We start from the raw sequence: 19,581 nt of genomic DNA, 5'->3' as shown, positions 1-19,581 counted from the left end.
ACAGCTGGAGCCTGTTCCCAGTATGCGCATGCACAGAGTTGCCAAACGAAGGGAACAGCTAAAGAACAAGGGTCGACTTGGGAGTAAGGCCACAGGTGGACGATGTATGGCCCCTCCCAGAGGGAATAAAAGAGGAGCAAAAGGGGAGTGGAGTTTGCAGGAGACAATTAATTCACTTAATTGGTTCTGACTCTCCGTGACTCCTTGCCAAATTTTGAAGATATCGGCCTGGCAGCTCTCCAAGCCAGATAAGGTCTGTGTCTGTAAATTCTCCCTTGAAAGACTTCACTGGATGTGAATGAGAGGAATTCACAGACATTAATAAAAAGGGGTTTTTGTCAGGACAAAGAGTTTGCTTCATGCACTTGGGAAGCCTTTATCAGAACACCTGAAAACAGCAAAGGACTAGTCCACAGTGCCTCTGCGAGCAAAAACAGAGCCCTCCAGAGCTCCGTTTTTGCTGGCAGAGGGTTGCAGGAGACGGTCGCACGGAGCTCAGGAGCCCCTTTTCACTGGCAAAGCACTCAGGCCATCACCCTGACACAAGTGGCATTGAGCTGGCCACGCCACCCCTGGCCCCCCCAAGGTGAAGCACAGCCCTGTTGCAGCCCTCAAGGAAATCGAGTTTGACACCCCTGATTTAGTGGAAGTTCAAAGTGTGCCACAGTTGCTAAGGGAATCAATGAAATTGTTAAGTCTGTAACACGGTTATTAAGTGAATCTGGTTTCCCCGTTGACTTTGCTTGTCAGGTCTCAAAGCGCACACACAAACATCGAGAGACACTGCAACCGTCATAAATACGAGTCAGTTGCCAAGCAGCCAAATTTGGATCACCTTCCGAAGAGTTGAAATAATTCAAGGAAAGAAAGAAAGAGAAAGAGAGAGAGAGAGAGAGAAAGGAAGGAAGGAAGGAAGAAAAGAAAGAAAGAAAGAAAAAGAAAGAAAGAAAGAAAGAAAGAAAAGGAGGAGGAGGAGGAGGAGGAGGAGGAGGAAGAAAGAAAGAAAGAAAGAAAGAAAGAAAGAAAGAGAAAGAAAGAAAGAAAGAAAGAGAAAAAGGAGGAAGAAAGAAGAGGAGGAAGGAAGGAAAGAAGGAAGGAAGGAAGAAAGAAAGGGAGGAGGAGGAAAGAAAGAAGAGGAGAAGGGAGAAAGAAAGAGAAAGAAAGAAAGAAAGAAAGAAAAGGAGGAGGAGGAAGAGGAGGAGGAGGAGGAGGAAGAGGAGGAGGAGGAGGAAGAAAGAAAGAAAGAAAAGAAAGAAAGAAAGAAAAAGGAAGAAAGAAAAGGAGGAAGAAGGAAGGAAGGAAGAAAGAAAGGGAGGAGGAAAGAAAGAGGAGGAGGAGAAGGGAGAAAGAAAGAAAGAAAAAGAAAGAAAGAAAGAAAGAAAGAAAGAAAGAAAGAAAGAAAGAAAGAAAGAAAGAAAGAAAGAAAGAAAGATCTCCATCAAGGGTGATTAATATGAAATCATTGTCCTTTAGACAGACATCTCTTTTCTATATTCGGAGCGGTTGATTGCAGCTGCCATAATTGTGTTTAATGACAGCTAACGACTGAAATAACTTTTTACAACAATGGAAGGTTTAAAACAAGGATATGTGAAACTTCCTTCCGTCGGGATCCTTCTCTGATGGCCATTGAATAAAAGACTAAAATAATAAAATAAAAAGAATGAAGAGAATAAAAGATAAATCATGCCTTTTTTAAAAAATTCAAAAAAGCATAGCCTGAAGAAACAACAATAAGGGGCATATCGTTTTGACGAATGGAATATATAATCCCGGAAAATTGGACTCTAAAAGGAAGAAAATCCAGAATAAATACAGGGAGTCCTTGGCGTACAACTACAGTGGAGCTGCAGATTTCCGTCGCTGAGCAAGACAGTTGTTAAGTGAGTTTTTCCCCGTTTTACGACTTTTCTTGCCAAAGTTTCTAAGTGAACCACTGCAGTTCTTAAATTGTTAAGTGAATTTGGCTTCCCCATTGACTTTGCCTGTGAAAAGATTGCAAAAGAATAACAACAGTATAACAGAGTTGGGAGGGACCTTGGAGGTCTTCTAGTCCAACCCCTTGCTTAAGCAGGAGACCCTAGACCGGTGATGGCGAACCTATGGCACGCAGAGCCCTCTCTGTGGGCACACGCACCGTCACCAGCTTCTCTTCTGGTCTTCCAGGTGCTGGAGTGCCAGAAAATGGCCTGAAAAGTGCCTGAAAAACAGCCAAAAAATCAGACCGTTTTCTGGGCTGTTTTCAGGCTGTTTTTCGGGCTGTTTTCAGGCCATTTGGGGGGCCATTTTCAGGCCATTTTTGGCTGTTTTTTGGACCATTTTCAAACTGTTTTTTGAACCATTTTCAAGCCATTTTGGGGGCCATTTTCAGGCCATTTTTCAGGCTGCTTTTGGCTGTTTTTTGGGCCATTTTCAAACTGGTTTTTGAACAATTTTCAAGCCATTTTTCAGGCCGCTTTTGGCTGTTTTTTGGGCCATTTTCAAACTGTTTTTTGAACCATTTTCAGGTTGTTTCTGGGGCCGTTTTTAGGCCATTTTTCAGGCTGTTTTTGGCTGTTTTCTGGGCCATTTTCAAACTGTTTTTTGAACCATTTTCAGGTTGTTTCTGGGGCCGTTTTTAGGCCATTTTTCAGGCTGTTTTTGGCTGTTTTCTGGGCCATTTTCAAACTGTTTTTTGAACCATTTTCAGGTTGTTTCTGGGGCCGTTTTTAGGCCATTTTTCAGGCTGTTTTTGGCTGTTTTCTGGGCCATTTTCAAACTGTTTTTTGAACCATTTTCAAGCCATTTTGGGGGCCATTTTCAGGCCATTTTTCAGGCTGCTTTTGGCTGTTTTTTGGGCCATTTTCAAACTGGTTTTTGAACAATTTTCAAGCCATTTTTCAGGCCACTTTTGGCTGTTTTCTGGGCCTTTTTCAAACTGGTTTTTGAACAATTTTCAAGCCATTTTTCAGGCCGCTTTTGGCTGTTTTCTGGGCCATTTTCAAACTGTTGAACCATTTTCAGGTTGTTTCTGGGGCCGTTTTCAGGCCATTTTTCAGGCTGTTTTTGGCTGTTTTCTGGGCCATTTTCAAACTGTTTTTTGAACCATTTTCAGGCTGCTTTGGGGGCCATTTTCAGGCCATTTATAAGGCCGCTTTTGGCTGTTTTCTGGGCCTTTTTCAAACTGTTTTTTGAACCATTTTCAAGCCATTTTGGGGGCCATTTTCAGGCCGTTCTTTGGGCCAAAAAATGGCCTGAAAATGGCCCCGAAAAATGGCCAAAAAACAGGCATGTATGCGCCACCCAGCTGGTCTTTGGGTTTCCGGCGCCCCAGCCCGCACACACGCACGCACATACATGTACATTCTGGTTTGGGCACTCGGTGCCGAAAAGATTCATCATCACTGCCCTAGACCATTCCAGAAAAATAGTTATCCAATCTCTTCTAATCATGTGATCCCAGAACACTCCGACTGTCATAAATATGAGCCAGTTGCCAAGTGTCCAAATTTTCACCGCGTGACTGTAGGGATTCTACAGCGGTCGTAAGTATGAAAAATGTTCATAACTGACTTTTTTTCAGTGCCTTTGTAACTTTGAATGGACACTAAAACTGTTGTAGGTCAAAGATTACCTGCATACTACAGGTGTTCCATGACTTAAAACAGTTTGTTTAGTGACCGTTCCAAGTTACAACGGCAGTGGGAAAAAAGCTTTTTACGACCGTTTTTCACACTTACAACCGTTGCATAATCCCCACGATCACGTGATCAAAATCCATATGCTTGGCAACTGGTTCGTATTTATGACGGGTTTCAGTATCCCGGAGGTCACATGATTCCCCCTTTGCAACCTTCCGACAAAGCCAAAGTCAATGGGGAAACCAGATTCACTTAACAACCCTGTTACTAACTGAACAGCTGTTGTGATTCACTTAACAACCGCAGCAAAAAAGGTCGTAAAAATGGGGCAAAACTGACTGAACAAATGTCTTGCTTGGCAACATACATTTTGGGTTCAATTGTGGTCGTAAGTCGGAGGACTGCCTGTATATGAGTAAGTGTGTCTCTATTTAAGTAGCTATAAATTAGTTAAATAGAAATCTGGGGAATCAAACATATGGAATAAAGTCATTTATTTTCTCTTCTTACACGAAATTACCTTCCTAGATTCGGTGGGCTGAATCAATGTGTGTGTGTGTGTGTGTGTGTGTATGTGTGTGTGTGTGTGTGTATGTTTTCTGAGGTTTTCGTGGGTGTTTGTAGGTGTAGGTTGTTGAGGTGTGTGAGGAAGTTGCCCAGTTTTTCTTTCCCATGTGGCCAGATTATGAAGGTGTCGTCTACGTATCTGAGCCAGAGTTTGGCTCAGAACACACCTCCGCCCAATCAGAACATAGCCAAGCTCCCACCCAATCAATTCACACCCCCACTGGCAGTTAAAAGGAAGAAACAGCTGCGATCACATACATTGCTCCTAGAAGCACGAAGCCGAGAACACCAGCCTGAAGATGACGAATGAGACTTCGTCGAAACGTTGCCAAGAAACCTCCAATTTTACACGGGAGAAAACCCGAATAACCAAAGACCTACATATATACATATACATACATACATACATACATACATACATACATACATATATATATATAGGTTTTGTCTTTACATACAATATTTGCTTAATGAGAACAGTGTACTATCTGAGTCCATTCGTTTACATGGTAATAATTCTTAAACTCCTAATTTCTACCCCTGTTGTCCAAACATTGATAAAACAAATTAGAAAATATTCTGTGTCTTCTTTTTCTTTTAACTTCACTGTCAATCTGTCCATTTCTGCACAGCGCAATATTTTTTTAAATTATAACTTCTTCTGTAGGTGTTTCCTCGCTTTTCCAATGTTGTGCAAATATGATTCTTACCGCTGTTAAAACATGTAATATTAAATATACATTCCCTTGATCATATTTTTCTGGTATTTATGCCTAACAGAAATAGTTCTGGCTTAACATTATTTTCTAACCCTATGTGCATTTTCGCCCTTTTTTTTTTTTTTTTTGCTTTTGGGCATGTCCACCACAGGTGATAGTATGTGCCTGGTTTTCTGATTACATTTCCAACATTTGGTGGACATATTTTTAAACGTTTTTGCTATGTCTTGCTGGTGGTAAGTGCCGCCTGTAGAACACTTTAGACAAGTTTTCTTGATAAGTGGTTGCCATCGTCGATTTATAGTTTCTTTCCCAGAGTTTTTAACAGTTATCTAGGATGCTATTTTTATTTGGGGGGGGGGGTCTATCAACACTTTCCGCGCTGCTGTCAGATCAATTTGAGATAAATGTTCTGAACAGTCTAAACAGTCCGACTCTTTATCGTGTTTTATCACATCGATAAAGCAAAGCTAATGAAAATGACACCGTTGTGACCGCAATCGCACTTCGGTTGCCTAGCAAGTTTCTTTAAGTTGTCATGATAAATTGCGCGTAAGCCGGAGAATGTTATTCCTTGCTGACTTTCTGTTCGTTTCACGATTGCCGCCCTCTGGGCCGCGTCAATACAGGTACTCCTCATTTTACAACCGCAATTGAGCCGAGAGTTTACGTTGCTAAGTGAAGAAATTTGCCAAGTGAATTTTGGGCCGTTTTACAGCTTTCCTCACCACATTTGTTAAGCGGTTCGCTGTTGTTTTTTCAAATTAGTAACCCGGTTGTTAAGTGAATTGGGTTCACCCGTTGTTGGTCAGAAGGTGAAAAAAGGGGATTGTGTGACCTCTGGGACGCTGGTCATAAATATGAACCTGTTGCCAAGCATATGAATTTTACCGTAATTTTATGTAACTGTGTGGACTCTGCAACAGTCAAAGGTGTGAAAAATGATCATAAGTCACTTCTTTCCCTACGGTGTTAACTTCAAATGGTCACTAAGTGAACTGTTGTAAGTCGAGAACTACTTGTATGCTGACTAGAGAAAACTCTTAATATTTTTTTTTGTATTTTAATGACCCAGTAATCCCTTGTGGGGTGGAGTCTGGGCAACTGAATGGAGCTAGCAGAGTGTTTACTGGCCGGATGCCTTTCCTGTTGCGAGTGAGGAGTTTTGTTCAGCAGATATATTCATATTGTGCCCAGAGAGAGAAATACCTGCCTCTACCTAGGATTGAACTCCCAGCCTCCTGATCGTGAGGCGAGAGCTCCACCTCTAGGCCACCGCACCACACCGAGAAAAATCTAATATAATCCTGTTTTATCCATGAAATCCAAGAATGAATCCTTTCTGGGCAACGTGAATAAAATTAAACATCAAAGACTCCTTATTCAGTTGGCAGCTTTATAAACAGGTGGCAGCCTACTGAACTGCATTCATCACAACACAATTTGAAGGGCACTACAAAATACCCGCAACGGTTTGCCGCGTGTGTGTAATGAACGTGTCACGTCTTGTTAAAGGACAAATGATCCATGCTGCGTGCCAGAGGAGAGCTTACACAATTGGGTAAGAAATATTTATTCATCAAAAAAAAAAAAAAGGGACCTCCTCTCTCATACAGGTAATCCTCAAATTTACAACCGCTCACTTAGTGACCGTTTAAAATTAGAACGGCAGTGGGAAAAGTGACCGGTGGCCATTTTTCACACCCCCGTTGTCTCGTGATCCAACATTCAGACGCTTGGCGCCTCGTATTTTCAACATTTGCAAGTCTTGCGGTCCACTTTTGCGGCCTGCTGACATGCAACGTCCAGCTTTATCCCCACAGGGATTCACTTAACAACTGTGGCATGAAAAGTCGTAAAATGGGGCAAAATTCATTTTAGAAGTGTCTCGCTTAGCGACATAAAGTTTGGGCTCAGTTATGGTCGTTCAGTCGAGGACTGTCTGCGCAGCCTCAGGCAAAATATTGCTTTGCTTTACGTGATTTTTTCATCCATGGGTAATGCGTGGGTGGGAGCAGCTGTTATTTAAAAATACAGCTTAGTCCTTGCTTTACAACAGTTCCGTATAATGACCATTCAACAGCACTGAAAAAAAAGTGACTTTGGACTGTTTTTCATGCCACCATTGTGGCATCCACATGGTCATGTGATCAAAATTCGAATGCTTGCCAACTGACTCATATTTATGACGGTTGCAGTGTCCCCGGGGGGTGGAGGTGGGGGAAGACATGCGATCCCCTTTTGTGACCTTCTGACACGCAAAGTCAATGGAGGATGCCAGATTCTCTTAACAACCATGTGACTCACTTAATAACGGTAGTGATTCACTTAAGAACCCTAGCAAGAAAGGTGGTAAATGGGGCAAAACTCACTTAACTGTCTCGTTGAGCAACAGAGATAGCTCAGCTGCCGTCGTAGGTCGAGGACTAGCTGTAATTGGGGAGGAATTGAGGCCTTTTGGGTTTCAGATGTGGCTTAACTAGGTTTAGCTTCCATGAGTTGCCTTGGTATCTTCTACATCTACATCCTTTTTGGTGCGGAGTGCCCAAAGCGCAAAGGCACATGTGCATGGCCGAACCCCCAAAATGTAATGCAAGCGCCCCCTGTGCATGCACCCTGCTGATGTGCATAAGCATCCCCGCGAATGTGCGCCGCCCCCCCACACACACATGCCCCGCACCCCATTTTGACTTTCAGGTTGGTGCAGGAGGCTTTCCAGGCCCAAAACGGGGCGCAGAGGGTGCCTTCGTGCCAGGGGTGAAATCCAGCAGGTTCTGACAGGTTCTGAAGAACCGGTAGCGGAAATTTTGAGCAGTTCGGTGAACTGGTAGGAGAAATTTTGTGCAGTTCGGAGAACTGGTAGCGGAAATTTTGAATAGTTCGGAGAACTGGCAAATACCACCTCTGGCTGGCCCCAGAGTGGGGTGGGAATGGAGATTTTGCAGTAACTTTCCCCCGGAGTGGGGTGGGAATGGAGATTTTGCAGTATCCTTCCTCTGCCACGTCCACCAAGCCACACCATGCCCACCAAGTCACGCCCACAGAACCGGTAGTAAAAAAAAAATTGGATTTCACCACTGTCTCGTGCCCCGTTTTGGGCCTGGAAACCCTCCTGCACCAAGCTGGAAGCCAAAATGGGGCACGGGGGCACCTCGCGCGGGCAAAGAGGCTGCAGCAGGCCAGTGTCTTGTATATATATATGTGTGTGTGTGTGTATGTGTATGTATTCCTTTTTTCTGCAAATAAGACTTTTAATATCTGCTCCCTTCAAAAGATTGATAATTCAGTATTCCAAAATAATAATTATTCCAAAAAAAAGAGAGAGAGAGAGAGAGATTTGGGTCAGCTTTTGCAACAACTACACTGATTTAAAGCTAAAATATCATCTTATTGATACATCTCCAGAGTTTTTGTTTTTGTTTTTTAAATATAGGTTGGGAGGGAAATTGCTAAAATTCTGACCTGTCAATTTACTGTCAGCTCTAACAAATATGCTCAGAAGCTCTGTGAACTTTTGGGAGGGATTGCAGCAGCTCTGGGAATTACATTAGAAGGAGAAGCTAATTAAATGTGACAAGTTTGGAAAACAACTGCCTGCTATTTTGACTTTTCGATCCTGGGAGACAGGAAGCTGGGAATTGATCTTGGAAACAAGATCAGCAAAGCAATTAAAAGCCGAGAAGGATCGAGGCACCAGTTTAAAGTTAGAGAAGATTTGTCGATGGGTTATTTATTTTTTTCCCCTTTTAAAAGCATCTTATTTTAGGGGCAATTGAAAGGGGGTTAATTCCTTAGGAGAAATAACTTTCATTCACTTGCACAGGGTTTTTTTTTTGACAAGGAGTTAAGAGACAGGAGTGCATTTTGTATATATAAAGGAAAAGGTTCCCCTCGCACATATGTGCTAGTCGTTCCCGACTCTAGGGGGCGGTGCTCATCTCAGTTTCAAAGCTGAAGAGCCAGCGCTGTCTGAAGACGTCTCCGTGGTCATGTGGCCGGCATGACTCAACGCCAAAGGCGCACGGGACGCTGTTACCTTCCCACCAAAGGTGTTCCCTATTTTTCTACTTGCATTTTTTACCTGCTTTCGAACTGCTAGATTGGCAGAAGCTGGGACAAGTCACGGGAGCTCACCCCATTACGCGGCAGTAGGGATTCGAACCGCTGAACTGCCGACCTTTCGATTGACAAGCTCAGCGTCTTAGCCATTGAGCCACCGCGTCCCTCTATATTTGTATTTATGCGTCCTATTTTTGTGTAATAAAATGTCTGCCAACAAATAGCCAAGCGCAGAAAGGACTCCATGTTTCATAAAATGTCTGCTACCTTTGCCACCATTTTGTCACTCAATAGAAGAGACGATAGCAATAGCACTTAGACTTACACAGTGTTTTACAGCTCTCCCTAAGCCGTTTACAGAGCCAGCATCTTGCCCCCAACAATCTGGGTCCTCATTTGGAAGGATGGAAGACTGAGTCAACCTTGGTCCAGTGAGGATCGAACTGCTGGCAGTCGACAGAATTAGCCTGCAATACTGAATTCTAACCACTGCGCCACCATGGCGGAGATAGCAATAGCACTTTGACTTATATACCCACTTCACAGTGCTTTAAAGACCTCTTTAAGTGGTTTACAGAGTCATCCTGTTGCCCCCAACAATCTGGGTCCTCATTTTATCGACCTCGGAAGGACGGAAGGCTGAGTCAACCTTGAGCCAGTGAGAATCGAACTGCTGGCAGTCGGCAGAATTAGCCTGCAATATAGCATTCTAACCACTGCGCCACCATGGCTCTTGGGTTAACCTGATTTGTAACAGGGTTAAAGAGAGATGGCAATTTTGATTATACTTCTTGGATGCATATACAGATAGTCCTCGACTTACAGCAGTTCATTTAGTGACCAAAGTTACAACGGCACTGAAAAAAGGGACTTACGATCATTTTACTATTGCAACATCCCCGCGGTCCCGTGATCAAAATTTAGGCACTCGACAACTGACTCACATTTATGACGATTGCAGTGTCCCGGGGTCCTGTGATCCCCTTCTGTACTTATGTCCTTTTTTCACACTTAACGACCGTGGCAGAATCTCCAGGGTCGGATCAAAATTCAGAAAAGTTGGCAATGAACTCATATTTATGATGCTTGTTGCATCCCAAGGTCACGCGATCCCCCTTTTGCGGCCTTCTGACCAGCAAAGTTAATGCAGCAAAACCAGATTCACTTAACAACTGGGTTACTAACTTATCCACTCCAGTGATTCACTTAACAATGGAGGCAAGAAAGGTCGCAAAATGGGACAAAACTCGATTAATAAATGTCTCCACACCAGAAAAGTTGGGTTCAGTTGCGTTCGTAAATCAAGGACTATTGTTGTGGTCCGCCGGCGGCCAGCAGAGCTAGCTGCAGAGTCGGTCAGTGAGGAGGTTGGGGAGGAACTTGGGCCAGTCCTGGGGGCTGGGGAAAGCTTGGACGAGGGCTCTGTGTCGGAGGCAGAGTGGGAGCTAGACAGCAGTGAGGCAGAGGAACAGCTGGAGCCTGTTCCCAGTGTGCGCATGCGCAGAGCTACCAGAAGACAAGAACAACTAAGAAAGCAAGGTCGACTCGGGAGTAAAGCCACACTTTGGAGGTGTTGGCCCCTCCCATAGGAAACAAAAGAGGAGCGAACGGGGAGTGGGCTTTTGCAGGAAACAATTTGTTCATTCCTTGACTCTGAGAGACTCTGTGCCAAGTTTTGCCTTGTACTGTGCTTGGAAATTAGCTATCTGGCAGCCTTCCAAACAAGATAAGGTCTGTGTTGATAAATATTCCTTTGAAAAACTGTTCAGACAGGCCTTGCTGACTGTGAATGAAAGGAATTCACAGTCCTTGTAAACAAAAGAGGTTTTGCCGGGACCAAGACTCTGCTTCCTGCTTTTTAAGGGAGCCTAGATCAGAACACAGTGGCTCGGGCTAAGACGCTGAGCTTGTCGATCGAAAGGTCGGCAGTTCAGCGGTTCGAATCCCTAGTGCCGCGTAATGGGGGTGAGCTCCTGTTACTTGTCCCAGCTTCCGCCAACCTAGCCGTTTGAAAGCAGGTAAAAAATGCAAGTAGAAAAATAGGGACCACCTTTGATGGGAAGGGAACAGCGTTCCGTGCGCCTTTGGCGTTGAGTCATGCCGGCCACATGACCACAGAGACGTCTTCGGACCACAGAGATGTCTTCGGACGTCTTCAACGCTCTTCGGCTTTGAAACGGAGATGAGCACCGCCCCCTAGAGTCAGGATCGACTAGCACAGATGTGCAAGGGGAACCTTTACCTTTACCTTTAGGTTAGAACAACTACAGCTTAGAAAGGGTGATAGAAATAAACGCATTGCTGTGTTTCCTTCCAACCTGCTCTCATCCGCAATTTATATTAATGACCTGAATGAAGTTTCGATTTGCATAAAGTCTTCGGTACACCAAGATCTGAGCTTCAGAGGAATATCAATTTGGGATTTTACAAACACTTTCTGTTCGCAAGTACCTCCGAGCTCTCTCAGGTACCGACCCAGCTCCTGCAGAGGGATTTTGCTGGTCGCCATGCATCCCACTGCTTTCCACATACCCATATTTAACGCTGTCATATAGGTTCGATTTTCTGTCTAAATTATTTCCCAGCTGCCTGGTGCTACTGCGACCCGTTTAGTGTATATATATATTGCCTTGGGACCCAAGTTGCATCACTCGACATCATCAAACGGCCAACATTATACCAACATTGGATCATATTCAAACGATGCTGCCTCTTTCAGAGCTTAAGTGGGGGAATCATTTTTATATGCATGAAGCATGAATATTAACTCTACAAGGGCCAAACAGAACAGAGTAAAACAGAACAGAGTAAATATATATATATATATATCAGTGCTAGTCCTGAGTGCAAAGCGTTTAGAAAAGCAGAGTAATGGAATAACAGAAGGGACCTTGGAGGTCTTCTAGTCCAACCCCCTGCTTAGGCAGGAAACCCTACACCACTTCAGACAAATGGTTATCCAACATCATCTTCTTAAAAACTTCCAGTGTTGGAGCATTTACAACTTCTGGAGTCGGGTTGTTCCACTGATTAATTGTTCTAACTGCCAGGAAATTTCTCCTTAGTTCTAAGTTGCTTCTCTCCTTGATTAGTTTCCACCCATTGCTTCTTGTCCTGCCCTCAAGTGCTTTGGAGAGTAAGTTGACCTCTTCTCTTCTCTGTGGCAGCCCAGCATCTTCACAACTTTTGAGCTTACGGTGCCCTTGCGTTTTGCACACAGTGTCCGTTTTAATGAGGGATGTTTGGCTTAGTCCAGATTGTCAGCTGTTCGGTGCCTTCGATCCCTACGGGAACTGCAAGACGATCAAGCGAGGAGCAATTCCCAAGAAAACATTAAATGGAGTGGGCAGCTGAAGGCACTTTCCAAAATGTACTAGGCCAATTATAGTATCCTTTTTGCTGCCTTCAAGACACTTGAGTGGGGATAATCAGCCTCCATTCATCACGGCACACCTGCAGGGGGAAAAAAATTCTAAAGAAGCAATCCTGAATTTAACTCCTGTGCCGCGAAGTTGCTTTCCTATTGTCCATACTTTAAACTGACGTCAAGGTGGAAATTTGGCTGTCCGTGATGATTGGGGCCTTTTTATATGTGCTATTATTTGTGGTAGTTTAGAACAATGGCTGTAGGATATAGGGTGTATATGTTCCAGCATAACTCTGGAACGCCTTGAGCAATTTCAGGAATGCCGGGTTATCAGCTAGTTGAATATACCACCAGATTCTGATAATTCCTGCTGCATTCACAAGTCAATCAAAGACATCACTTGATAAAGCTTCAGTTTCCAACTCCTAAACCTGCATGGTTTTACATATAAAGTATAGAATATAGAATAACAGAGTTGGAAGGGACCTTGGAGGTCTTCTAGTCCAACCCCTTGTTCAAGCAGGAGACCCTATACCAGTGATGGCGAACCTTTTTGCCAGTGCGTGCCAAAAGCTGGGGGAGCGTGGGAGGTCATGTACCCACACCCATAATTCAATGCACCCCACTTCCCTGCGCAAACCCTGTTTTTAGCACGCGATCGCATGGTGGGCCCTGTTGTGACTCCGATCCCCGAGGCCGACTTATCGGAGGGAGAAGGCTCCGAACATGAAGGAGAGGAGTTGGCCAGGCCTCCCTCTCCAGGACCCTCCTCTCTGGCAATGCCTCAGGTGTCTCCCGAAGGAGAAGAGATTGGCCAGGAGCCAGGTATCTCCTCACAGTCGGACATGACGGAGATAAGTCTTGGCTGGATCCACGCCAGCGTCGGAGAGACAAGCGCACGCAGCAGAAAAGGAGGTGTGCCAGAGATTAAGCTGAGTCCCTGGACCACACCCCACAGGGGATAAAAGGGGGTGAGGTGGCCATTCAGACTCTGTGACGGACAAAACTAACTACTAGCAAGTCACATTGTATCTTTGAAACAACGTTATCTGCCTTGGATTTAATACGGACTGGACTTGACAATTCTTGAACTGTGTGTATCTTGTTTGGGTTTATCTGACGGAGGAACAACCCCTCCCTCTATGAGTAAAGTTCTTGGCAAGCAGCTACTGGGTTGCTGCCAATCCTCTTATCGAAAGAATTTGTTGTCTGCCAGTTTTATTTAACCCCTGGCTATCTGTTTGTGTGCGTGTGTGAGACGGGGACAGAACAGGCCCCGTAGGCCCATTTTTCGCCATCCCCAGGCTCCAGATGCTTTCTAGGAGCCTGGGGAGGGCAAAAACAGCCTTCCCCACCCTCTTGGAGGCCAGGAATGGCCCGTTTGCCAACTTCCGGTGGGACCTAGAAAGGCTCTGGAGCCTGGGGAGAGTGAAAAACGGGCCTTTCCCACCTTCTCCAGAGGCCCTCCGGAGGCCGGAAACAGCCTGTTTCCCAACTTCCGGTGGGCCCGGAAGGCCTGAAAATCAGCTGACCAGCACACACATACGCACCGGAGCTGAATTAGGGCAGTGCTCACATGCCCACCAATATAGCTCCGTGTGCCATAGGTTCGCCATCACTACGCTATACCATTTCAGATAAGCGGCTGTCCAGTCTCTTCTTAAAAAACTCAAGTGATGGAGCAGCCACAACTTCTGGAGGCAAATTGTTTTCCCTGATTAATTGTTCTAATTAAGAATTAATTTCTCCTTAGTTCTAGGTTGCTTCTCTGCTTGATTAATTTCCATCCGTTGGTTTTTCTCCTGCCTTGTGAGGCTTTGGAGAATAGGTTGAACACCCCCTCCCATTCTGTGGCAGCCCCTTAGATATTGGAAGAGTTACAATCCCAAATTGTAGATCCCAAAAGAATTGCATGTGCCTTAAAGGTAAAGGTTCCCCTCGCACATATGTGCTAGTTGTTCCCGACTCTAGGGGGCGGTGCTCATCTCCGTTTCAAAGCCGAAGAGTCAGCGCTGTCCGAAGACGTCTCCGTGGTCATGTGGCCGGCATGACTAAACGCCAAAGGCGCACGGAACACTGTTACCTTCCCACCAGAGGTGGTCCCTATTTTTCTACTTGCATTTTTTACCTGCTTTCGAACTGCTAGGTTGGCAGAAGCTGAGACAAGTCACGGGAGCTCACCCCGTTATGTGGCACTAGAGATTTGAACCGCTGAACTGCCGACCTTTCAATCGACAAGCTCAGCATCTTAGCCCCTGAGCCACTACGTCCCTGACATTTGCCTTAAGGTTCTTCAATTTAAATAGGTTGCAGAATTCAGTGATATCTCCCTATCGATTGAGAAAGGAAATAAACATCATTTTAAAAACAACATAATTGCATTGGGAATTATGTAGTGGGAATATGATTTTTAACCTTCCGAGTCATTTCACAATAAAGTATATTTCTGATATTGTTCCAGAGATTTTACACTGAACATGCCCAGTGATCCATTATCTACTTTTAAGCAGAAGCCACTCAATTTATTTCAGGACAAGAGTGGGGCTTAATAATCATGAGTTACATCTGTTCTAATTTTGTGTTGGTGCAAATAAGCATTGCATTTATCTTCAAATATTTATTTTTCTTTCTTTCCTTCCTCCCTCCCTCCCTTTCTTTCTCTCTCTCACTTTTTTTCATTTCTCTCTCCCTCCCCTTCCTTCCTTTCTTTCCTTTCTCTTTTCTTTCTTCCTTCCTCTTTCTTTTTCCTTCCTTCCTTCCTTCCTTCCTTCCTTCCTTCCTTCCTTCCTTCCTTCCTCCCTTTCTCTCTCTCTCTTTCTTTTTTCTCTCTTCCTCCCCCTTCCTTCCTTCCTTTCCTTTCCTTTCTCTTTTATTTCTTCCTTCCTCTTTTTTCCTTCCTTCCTCCCTCCCTCCCTTTCTTTCTCTCTCTCTCTTTCTTTTTCTTTTCGTTCTTCCTTCCTCTTTCTTTTTCCTTCCTTCCTCCCTCCCTCCCTTTCTCTCTCTCTCTCTCTTTCTCTTTCTCTTTTTTCTTCCTTCCTCTTTCTTTTTCCTTCCTTCCTCTTTCTTTTTCCTTCCTTCCTTCCTCCCTCCCTTTCTCTCTCTCTCTCTCTCTTTCTCTTTTACTTTTCTCTCTTCCCCTTCCTTCCTTCCTTTCCTTTCCTTTCCTTTCTCTTTTCTTTCTTCCTTCCTCTTTTTTTCCTTCCTTCCTCCCTCCCTCCCTTTCTCTCTCTTTCTCTTTCTTTCTTTTCTTTCTTCCTTCCTCTTTCTTTTTCCTTCCTTCCTCTTTCTTTTTCCTTCCTTCCTCCCTCCCTTTCTCTCTCTCTCTCTTTTTCTCTTTTTCTTTTCTCTCTTCCCCTTCCTTCCTTCCTTTCTTCCTTCCTTCCTTCCTTCCTTCCAGATGCTCCAATGAAACCAAACTCAAAACCGAAGATCTCTTTTGGGCTTATAACTTCTGTCCAACGCCCTATTCATGGACCGCGCTGCTGGGACTCATATTGTACCTGGTTTTCTTCGCACCAGGTAAGCCAAAGTGACGAACTTAACTTTCCTTGACCAAAAGAAATTGTCTGTTATCAGCTGGGAAAACTCAGTAACCCTGGTTAAAAATCTTAGATGTCTGAATTTTTTATTTTTCTGTGTAAAATAAAATTGAAAGCACTGGTCGCCCTGTTTGAATATCCCATCTAAATATCCCATCATAAAAGGAAGGTTCTACATTTAGGCAAGAAAACCAAAATGCACAGGTACAGTATATGTGGTACTTCGCTCAATAGTAGTAACTGTGAGCGGGATCTTGGAGTCCTAGTGGACAATCGCTTAAATATGAGCCAGCCGTGTGCAGCAGCTGCCAAAAAAGCCAACACAGTTCTAGGCTGCATCAACAGAGAGAATAGAATCAAGATCAGGTGAAGTGTTAATACCACTTTACAATGCCTTGGTAAGGCCGCACTTGGAGTAATGCATCCAGTTTTGGTCACCACGGTGTAAAAAAGATGTGGAGACTCTAGAAAGAGTGCAGAGAAGAGCAACAAAGAAGATTAGGGGACTGGAGGCTAAAACATACGAAGAATTGTTGCAGGAACTGGGTATGTCTAGTTTGATGAAAAGGAGGACTAGGGGAGACATGATAGCAGAGTCTTCCAATATCTCAGGGGCTGCCCCAAAGAAGAGGGAGTCAAGCTATTCTCCAAAGCACCTGAGGGCAGGACAAGAAGCAACGGGTGGAAACTAACCAAGGAGAGAAGCAACTTAGAATAAGGAGAAATTTCCTGACAGTGAGAACAATTAATCAGTGGAACAACCTGCCTCCAGAAGTTGTGGATGCTCCAACACTGGAAGTTTTTAAGAAGAGGTTGGATAACCATTTGTCTGAAGTGGTGTAGGGTTTCCTGCCTAAGCAGGGGGTTGGATTAGAAGACCTCCAAGGTCCCTTCCAACTCTGTTATTCTATGTTTTCTATTACTATATCTCCTTGAACCATCTAGCCTTGTAATTTTATAGGGTAAGGAAGCAGATTCTGCTTTCACCTGGGTAAAATCAATTCCAGTGAATTGAATGAAGAAAAAAACCATGTACACTTTCCTCTAGATGGCGAATCTTACTTTGAACTGAACAGTATGCATAATGGCAATGGGGGGGAAGGGAGGAGAACTGGATTCACTTAACGACCGCATGATTTGCTTAACAACTGTATTTTGGGCTCAACTGCGATTGCAAGTTGAGAACAACCGATATTAGGGTGAATATTCTTCACATCGTGCATTTATATTGAAGGCAAATATTATTCAGGACATCTTCCACCCATGTTAATCACTTCTTAAGGGGGAGGAGCTGACGTTGCGATGGGACGGTCAGAGGATTCCTGGGCTCCAGGATCGCTGCCGAAAACCCCACCGCTGGACAGTCCTTTTTGGACCTCACAGTCTCGTTTTGACTGTGATAGTGGAGGGCACATCCTGACGATCCCAGAGACACCGCAAAGTCCCTGGTTCACCCATGTTAATCATTTCTTAACTTTCCATCTTGATAGATCATTTAAGAATACTGAAGTTAAAAACTTTAATCGGTTATTTTTCAATTACTTGTCAAAAGGAATGGGGCCAATGCCGTGGACCATCAATTCTGAAATTTATCCCCTTTGGGCGAGAAGTACAGGAAACGCGTGTTCCTCTGGCGTCAACTGGATTTTCAACGTTCTGGTGTCACTTACTTTCCTGCACACAGCTGAATATCTGACCTATTATGGTAAGAATTTATTTTTTTTATTTTTCCTCTTAAAACAAGACCCAGAACAATTTAATTTCGGATACGTTGGGGTTTTCGTTTTTCAATTTTCAATTATTTGCCTTGGCATCCTAAGTTGCTTTATTGTTTTGAAATGTTTTTAACACGTTTTAAAACGTTCTTAATATTTTTTTTTAACTGTCATATACGGTAGTCCTCGAATTACAGTCGTTCATTGAGGGGCCCTTTGACATGACAACGCCAGTGAAAAGAGTGACTTATGACCCTTTTTTCACACTTAACGACCGTTGCAATATCCCCGTGGTCATGTGATCAAAACTCAGATGCTTGTTTCACATTTATGACGATTTGCAGTGTCCCGGGGTGACATGATCCCTTTTTGCGACCTTCTGACAAGCAAAGTCAATGAGGAAGCTGGATTCACTTAAGAATGGTGTTACTATCTTAACAACTGGAGTGATTCACTTAACAAATGTGGCAAGAAAAGTCGTAAAATGGGACAAAACCCACTTAATGTTTGTCTCACGTAGCAGCTGAAATTTTGCATTCAGTTGTGGCCATAAGCCAAGGACTACATATATATAGGAACGCGGTGGCTGAGTGGCTAAGATGCTGAGCTTGTCGATCGAAAGGTCGGCAGTTCAGCGGTTCGAATCCCGAGTGCCCACGTAACGGGGTGAGCTCCCATTACTAGTCTCAACTTCTGCCAAGCTAGCAGTTCGAAAGCATGTAAAAAATGCAAGTAGAAAAATAGGGACCACCTTTGGTGGGAAGGTAACAGCGTTCCGTGCGCCTTCGGCGTTCATGTCAGCCACATGATCACGGAGACGTCTTTGGACAGCATGGTTCTTTGGTTTAGAAACAGAGATGAGCACTGCCCCCTAGAGACAGAAACGACTAGCAAGCATATGCAGGGCAACCTTTACCTTTACTTTACCATTCATTCATTTATTCATTCATTCATTCAATTTCTACACCCAGTCAATGATTCTGGGAGGGAGGGAGGGAGGGAGGGAGGGAGGAAAGGAAGGAAGGAAGGAAGGAAGGAAGGAAGGAAGGAAGGAAGGAAGGAAGGACTGAGATGGGTGGGTGTAGAATACACAAACACACACAATTGTAAGCTGCTCAGAATCATTGATTGAGATGGGTGGGTGTAGAAATTGAATGAATTAATGAATGAATATTAGGTTTGTAGGGGTGTCCTTGACTTTATATATAATGCTTTGAACGAAACCACCTATGTAATATTCTTGAAATATGGATCTTAAGAGAAGTCTTAGAACAGTGTTTCTCAACCTTTTCTTCACCACGGACCCCCTTTAAATACCTTTTGTGGCCATAGACCCCCAAGACTTAACGCAAGATTTAAATCATAACATCTTTTTCCAAACCTTCACGGACTCCCTGTGATGACACTGTGCCCTCCCCCCCTTCCAGGGATCCACGGACCACAGGTTGAGACCCACAGCCTTAGAAACTTCCTTTAAAAAAAAAAAAATCCCAACCTATATATTAACTCTATGTGGGGTGACATGTTTCTTTCTTTGTTTGTTTGTTTTTAAACTCCAGGAGCGTTCTTCCTTTATGCTGGATTTGCGTTCGTGGGACTCCTTTTTCTGTACGGCTGCCTTCCAGAGACCAAAGGCAAAAAACTGGAGGAAATTGAATGCTTGTTTGAGACTTCGCTATGTACATGTGGCATTCCCGAATCGGAGGACGGGAGGTATATCGAGTACATCCGGGTGAAGGGAAGTAATTACCATCTCTCCGACAACGACGCCTCTGACGTGGAATAAATCTCAGCCGCCGATCGGTTAGATCTTTCAAAAGCCTTGGTTGAGGGATGCTGAAGGAGCTGCGCTGAATGACCTCACTGGTCTGCTTCCTACTGCCTCTGTGGAAACGGTTCCCTATTTTTAAACCATGCCCTTCGGGGGAGGGGGGGGAAATAGAAATAAAAATCCCACATCCTCTTACCCGCTAGCCAAGAGGCGATCGCTGAGAA

General features: G+C 44.2%; 1 protein-coding gene across 1 annotated transcript in view; it reads left to right on the top strand.

Annotated features, from left to right (window-relative positions):
- SLC2A13 (solute carrier family 2 member 13) overlaps nt 1–19,372 on the top strand; it is a 95,792-nt gene extending 76,420 nt beyond the window's left edge. The window contains exons 8-10 of the mRNA XM_070947508.1: nt 15,730–15,851; nt 17,424–17,576; nt 19,146–19,372. Coding sequence (XP_070803609.1) covers nt 15,730–15,851; nt 17,424–17,576; nt 19,146–19,372 — 502 coding nt within the window. The remainder of the gene's footprint in view (nt 1–15,729; nt 15,852–17,423; nt 17,577–19,145) is intronic.
- The last annotated feature ends 209 nt before the right edge of the window (nt 19,373–19,581 follow it).

The sequence above is a fragment of the Pituophis catenifer genome, unplaced genomic scaffold (assembly GCF_029215685.1).
Source record: "Pituophis catenifer annectens isolate HBS135680 unplaced genomic scaffold, rPitCat1.0.hap2 SCAF_7, whole genome shotgun sequence".
Classification (NCBI taxonomy): domain Eukaryota; kingdom Metazoa; phylum Chordata; class Lepidosauria; order Squamata; family Colubridae; genus Pituophis; species Pituophis catenifer.
The sequence above is the reverse complement of the archived record's forward strand: the minus strand, read 5'-3'. Positions and strand labels throughout refer to the sequence as shown.